The 7,196-nt window shown below is 26.2% G+C and overlaps 1 protein-coding gene across 1 annotated transcript; it reads right to left on the reverse strand.

Annotated features, from left to right (window-relative positions):
• Positions 1-4,189: 4,189 nt before the first annotated feature.
• On the reverse strand, positions 4,190-5,474 carry LOC112691406 (the record flags this gene model as incomplete). Its single annotated transcript, XM_025565652.1, is given in 3 exon segments — positions 4,190-4,823; positions 4,886-5,033; positions 5,269-5,474. Coding segments are annotated over 3 exon segments (558 nt in total). The 3' UTR covers positions 4,190-4,573.
• Between the last annotated feature and the right edge of the window lie 1,722 nt (positions 5,475-7,196).

Raw genomic sequence — 7,196 nt, forward strand, 5'->3', positions numbered from 1 at the left:
ATTGATGGTAAATTTTTTTATTTATTTAATATTTTAATACTGATATCCCATGTATTTTCATATAAATATTTTTTTAATTTATAGATGTATTATTAATTACCAGATTCATTAATCTGTATATTTATATTGTGTTCAAATCTATTATTGTATTTGAAGTATCTATACACTTTCAATGTAACCTAGTACATAGAATTTAATGCCTGTTATTTATACTACTATACACTTTGACCTATATTAAGGGGTCGTCAAAACAATGTAAAGTTCAATGCATTGAAAAGAAACCTTGTTAAGCTATATAGCATGGACCTATATAAAATGGTGTTGTATTACAAAGGGATAAACTACCTATATCACATATCATAATATGTGCATTGAACTCCAGTTATGGTAACATTTTTATGAAAATATTAATTATTACACAGTCTACAAGCATTGCCTATTATAATTTGATTGATGTTAATTATTAATAGTGATTAATTTATCAGCCCCAATTTCGAAGTTATAAGTGCTCTCTTGTTGGATGAGTGCAGTGAAAAAAAAGTACCTAGATAGGTAAATAAAATAAAAATAGCTAATACAAATAGAAAATAATAATCAATTTAGGACCATTCATATAATGGGTTGTCGTCGAACATTCTAAATGTTCATTCTATGATTAACATTTTTATATATATAAGTACTTATTCATATAAAACAATTGTTATATGACATCGTTATTTGTAACATTGTAACAAATTTAATTGTTACATTGTTCATTGGATCTTAACTAGTGCCAATCTTCTGCTATATTATTTATATTTGTAATTCGTATGTCTAAACTCATAATAAACTCTAATATAATGGTGATCTTTTGTACCCTACACGATTGACGTCTAGACGTATATTAGTTTAATCAGCATACACACTAGGATATATTTAGTTTAATCTCCCACGCAATTCATTGTAGACATAACATATGCCAATAATATACTTTTATACATATATTTATATATACAGTTGATTATGAACATATATTACTACATACATTTTTTTTCTACTCTTGTTACTGTAAATAACGACGCATGTGATAGTCTATCATCAAAATTATTTTCCACCAGGTCAGTTGGTAATATTACTCGTACTCACGCTTTATTTAAACTCTGACTAAGCACAAAATGTTATTACGTAAATAAAAAGAATATAAATAAAGTTGATTAGTATGGTAAAATTTAAAATTACACGTGTGTCCCGTTTGGGTCTGCAGACGACACGTGGTACTTGTTGAACTGTAATTTACTGAAATTCTGAATTAATATAAGTAAAACCTAAACTATATACTTTAAATTTAAACTCGAAATCAAGTAAAAAGTATTTAAGGTAGTATAATTTACGATTTATTTAGAAAAAATAATTCTATAGAATACTTTAATTTTTTTTTTTTTATTTATATGAATAAATTGAATTTAGTTCAAAAAGAATGCATTGATTTTATAATGTTATTTTTCTTGTTTAAACTATTAGGTGGTCGAAAAAATAATTAATAATTCCACACATAAAATCCATTTAAATCAAAATATTTCTCTAAATGACTCAATATCGTATTACAATTTTTTCATTAATTATTTTATGTGAAGGAGTAACAAAAAAAATGTAATTTATGTTAACTAGCATTCATATATATTTTGATAAAAAGATTTATTTTGTATTTCATTATTTGAAAATGAAATGAAAAAAATATTTGCCGTTGTACATGGAACCAAAAAATTAAAAGATTTGGCTTCGATATTTATTTTGCTTTAAACGTCATTAGTAGGAATTGTGGAATAATTTTTTTTTGTGATTTAATTTAATATGATTTTTGTTAGGTAACAATTTTTGAAATACAGTAGAACGTATTTGGTTGTTTCTAAATATATATATATATATATAACATTATATAATTAAAATAAAATATATTCCATAATTATTTATATATACGTTTATCAAATGTATTTTTAAATACTGTGAGTAGGTATTTATTTAAAATTTACGTAGTAGTTTTATGTTAAAAGATTTACTTCAAAATGTTTGGACAATTTCACATAGTTTCTAACTGATTTGGCAAAAGAAAAATATTATAATTGGCCAGCATGAAAAAACAAATAGTTTCGGTGAGAAAATAGTGTTACTGTTACATAACTAGATTATCATAACTTGACCGTGAACGAAACAAAATGTATTTAAAATTAAATAAGTATAATTCTTCCAAATATACTACTATAACCAGCTTATTTTAGAGAGTTCACTTTCTCTCTTATTATATATATTTATACCTTAAATTCTTGACAATAGACAATTTTATGTTATGAACTTAACAGTTGTTTAATATGTAGGATGTATTATAAATTAATATATTGGTCGAATAAATCAAAATCTATCAACAGTATTGTATACAGAGGCGTATTTGCATGTTTCGCACGTGTAGGACTGTGGAAAATTTCCGCTCTAAATAACTAAAATAGTAATTATAATATACCAGTAGCGAAATTTTGGGGGGGTATGGTGATATATCCCCCCCCAGACGCTTTATTTTTAGAATAATTATAATTAAATTTCCGTAAGCACTAAGCTTTAAAAGATTTTAAGATAAGAAATAAGAATACATGGATATTATCATAGTTGAGATTTTTTTTATTTTACTAATATAAAACTACGATAGTTCAACAATTATAATATATGACAAGAAAATTGTATAATTCAGAATTAAAATTTAACACTGATAAATCTACAATTTACCACTCTTGATTAGTGCTTAAAGCATGCAATATTTCACAAAAACGTGAAACATTGAAATTTTTTCTAAAACAAATATTAATGTTAGTTATTTTCAATTATTTATTATATAATCTAAAAGTTCTTATTATAATCATTAATATTAATGAAATGAGTACAGTGGTTGACATATTACTATAATAACTATATTATACTATATATATTGGGTCTTGTTTTCGACTATTTATTGCATTATAGCAAAACTTGGTTTATTTTCCTAGGAAATTGCTTTCGACAACGTCGACAAACAATGTATCATTATATTATTCTATTCAGTGGTATAAAGTATTAACCAGTGATGCCATGTTGGCCTTTTTAAGTCCAAATCTGACCTTTTTAAGGCTAAATCTGGCCTTTTCATTTCAATCTGACTGAAAAAATACACAATCTTGCTCCTAGCTTTTTTACTAGCCATTAATTGTTTTTAACTAGCTTAATTGTGATTTAAGTTATATATAATATAACTATATATTATATATATAATATAACTATATATTATATATATATATATATATATATATATATTATATATATTATATTATATATAATATAATATAAACTAAATTTAAGTTATATATAATATATTTTAATTAATTGTTTGTGTATATAAGTATAATATTACACAACGACATTGATATCATGAGTTTTTCCCTTCGTTTTCGTTATCACTCCGTATGATAAACCATATTAATGGTTGTTATCAAAACAAATTATATTTATCTGTGGTGGTTGTTAACTACGAATCGGATTTATATTCATATCTAGTTAATATTTATCACTTTACACCTCGGATTAGTATATCTTAAGGTACATTTTCCCTGCAGCGTCCAGACGCAGCGTCCAAACGCAGAAAATCGAGCCGCCTAGACGCAGCGTCAAGACGCAACGTACGCCCGTTTTCTCTGCATGCGTCTAGACGCAGTAATTTTTGTATTTTTGATCAAATTACACTCATCGAAATTCAATCATAGTGCTTACGACCGTGATCTAATACACACGTAGGTTTCATCACCTTCATCATGATGCAACGACAATTAATTTTGAATAATAACCTTATGATTTGCGAGATTCTCAGACAAGAGGCAGCATTTGAAGATGAATTACTTTTAAGGATGATTCCTAAACCGAGAAATGCACCCAACAGCATAATAGTTACTAGGGAAACCGAAGGATTTTTTAAAAAACTAATTGAAGGACATCTTTTTAATAACGAAGTTAAATTTCGAGAATTTTTCCGTGTAAATAGGGAACAATTTAATTTCATTTTGTCACTTGGGTATCAACTAGTTATAGTTTGAAAATTATTAATTATTAAGATTCATAACAAAATTAACAAAATAAAAGTAATTTCCAATATATCGTAAATCTAATCGTAAAAATAAAAATAAAAATAATCAACTTCTAAAATGATTAAAAAAATGTTATTAATTAATATTAATGATATCGAAAGAAAAAATTAGTTAATTGTCATCTTCATAATTATGCGTCTTGTATAGTTCAAATCCATGCGATGATGACGAAGTGGATGGCGATGGACTTGGTTGTGCCACGTGACTCTGTTGAGATGGAAATTGATAATCGAAATATTGGGGCTGATATACTTGAGGTTGTGGACCAACTTGTGGTTGAAAGTTAGAATATTTATCTTCCAAGTGGCTGACAAGAGTTAAGATTTGCAGCTTTGCTTCGTTTATGGTACGCGGTGGTAGTTTTTTTACCGACGTCGAAATACTTTTAAAAAACAGATCTACACTATCCTCATGCTGATTACCAATACTTGAGACTAAAATCTCATTTTGTGCCTGGATTTTGGATAATAAATTATCCGTTTCTTTTGATATTTTTGATAATATTGCACCTCTTTGGACCTAATCCGTTTTCCTGCGTACGATGATATTGATGGTAAATCTGAACATGTATTTGGAGATTCGAATGTTTCCTCGTCGTTTAGCGTATGATTTTGTGTGTCATCTCCGTCTTCAGCAGTTGACAAAGAATTATCATTTTCTTGATTTTTGACGTTTGATGTAGTCCTTTAATTTTTAAACTTTAATTTCAGTACATTATTAATAATTAAAAAAAATATTTTCATTACTTTCTCTCGTATTCAACTGAATCCATAAACGATAAGTATGAGAGTGTCCTATTCACTTTTTCAGAAGTTGCTGAACCAGTCGATAGTTTTTTTTTCTGTTTCATATATGTATCTCTTATGTTCCTCCACCTTTTTTTGCAGTCTTCATCTATAAAAAATTAAACTATTTAGGTATACTACTATTAACTAATAAATAATTAATTATTAAACTATTTAAGTATTTAAACTTCCACAATTTAAAAGTTTATAATAATAACAATTATATAATCATAACTTGTATTTAAAATAAAGTAGTATTTAGTAATTACATTCAATAATATACATTCAATATGATTTTAGTGATCTAATTAATACATAATCAGACAATTATATTAAGTACGTACCTGTTCTACCGACTTTTTCAGAAATAATTTTCCAAATTTTTTCTTTAAAATGAATATCTTTATGCTTAGGGTGAGCACTGTCAAAAATTTCCCTATTTTGTTGGACATATTCAATTAAAATTTCGTCCTCAGTTGAGGAAAAAACAAATTTTTTCGACATTATCAAACTTTTGACGCAAGAGGTCCGTACGCGACACTAGTCCAGACTAATACTGCGTCCGGACGCACTGCGACATTTACCGACGCGCTGCGTTAAACGCAAGTAGGAAAACAGTCACAACTAAAATGCATGTACCTAGTAACAATGCGTCTGACGCTGCGTTTGGACGCTGCGTCTGGAACGTACCTTTAGTTCGTTTCACGATTGTAGATTCGTGATTCAAAAGACTTTAATTCACTATTCTAACATTTTTTTAAGTATTACCTATTAATTTTGTTTTATTATTTTTAATACTTATTATTTTATTTCCTTGTTTGTTGTTTTAATGTTGGACTGCTCAGAACATTAAAATTTAATAAACTATGAATTATGATTATTTAATATTTTTACTTATTATATTTAATGTTCTAATAATATAATTTACTTGTAAAATATGATAAAAAGATGAATAGCTTTACTAAAGAAAGAAATGGAAATTTTCAACAGTTTTAATAGTATTAATATTTTTTTTTTTTTTGCTTTAATATGTTTGTTATTAATAGTTTTTTTTTCAGCTGATTTCCGGCCTTTTGTGATAATACTAATAGCTTTTTAAAAAAATTATAACTGGCAACACTGGTATTAACTATTTTGAAATATAAAACTGTAAACGATCAGCAATAGTACATCACCAATGTCTATTATTATTTATATTATATATAATAAAACGAGTAATAAAATAATATTATTTTTTCTGTAACTATGGATGTGTGTCTATTGTGCGATAATGTAAATTTAATATTTTACTAAATTACATATTCAATTATTAAATTAAAAATGAAAAGGCAGTCGAATGCTTTTATTTCTTTTTTTCGAAATAATTTAAATAAACTGATCAAGAAAACAGCTTGTCAAAATGTAATTCAGATCAAGACCAACTTAGCAAAAAACTTGTCGTAATAAAGTTGAATTATTTTTTGAAATAATCTAAATCTTCATACATTTATGTATTTCTTATTTCTATGTAATTATTATGGCATATCCATATCCATAAATTTAAAAATCAATAACACAAGGATATTTTCTTAGGAAAAACAAGGAATTAGATCAATGATTTCTGTAGAACAACCTGTAAGTACAAAGTTAGAAAAAGTTAATAATTAAAATATAAATAATTAATATAAAATAAAAAATATAAAATAATTTTTTATAATTATAATTATACCATTTAATTTATAATAATAATTTAATATAATATTGAGATATGTGAGATTTAATGTTTAAAGGGGGTGTGGGGGACATAGCCCTACTAGAATGATAGTATAAATTTATATCCCAATCCCACCCCAAAACCAATTCCAAATTACGCCACTGCAATATACCACATTAACTGAGTTATCATGATATAACTTATATAATCATATCACTAAGTCTAATAGTGATGGGCAGAAGTGACTAATGCAGTAATCTTCCATGCGTCGAGGGAATCGACAACATTCGTGTATCCAAATCTCTAACAGTTTTTCTTCTTCTTCAGTTAGAATAGTAGAAGAGCTGATAGTAAATTGAACTCCAGGATGTTTTTAATTCTAATTTGTAAAGTTGGTCTAGACACATCAAATTATTTGGCAGCTGCTTTTTTTTTCATTCCATCATTTAACACAGCAGATATAGAATTTTCTAAATTACTTTCAGAAAAACTTCCCCTTTTTTTCGGCATTTATATAATATAGATAACATATTAATTTACCATTACTTCTATAAAAGATAGATATTTTTATTTTGATGG

The sequence above is a fragment of the Sipha flava genome, unplaced genomic scaffold (genome assembly GCF_003268045.1).
Source record: "Sipha flava isolate LNK unplaced genomic scaffold, YSA_version1 611_pilon_pilon, whole genome shotgun sequence".
In the NCBI taxonomy this organism is placed as follows: Eukaryota; Metazoa; Arthropoda; class Insecta; order Hemiptera; family Aphididae; genus Sipha; species Sipha flava.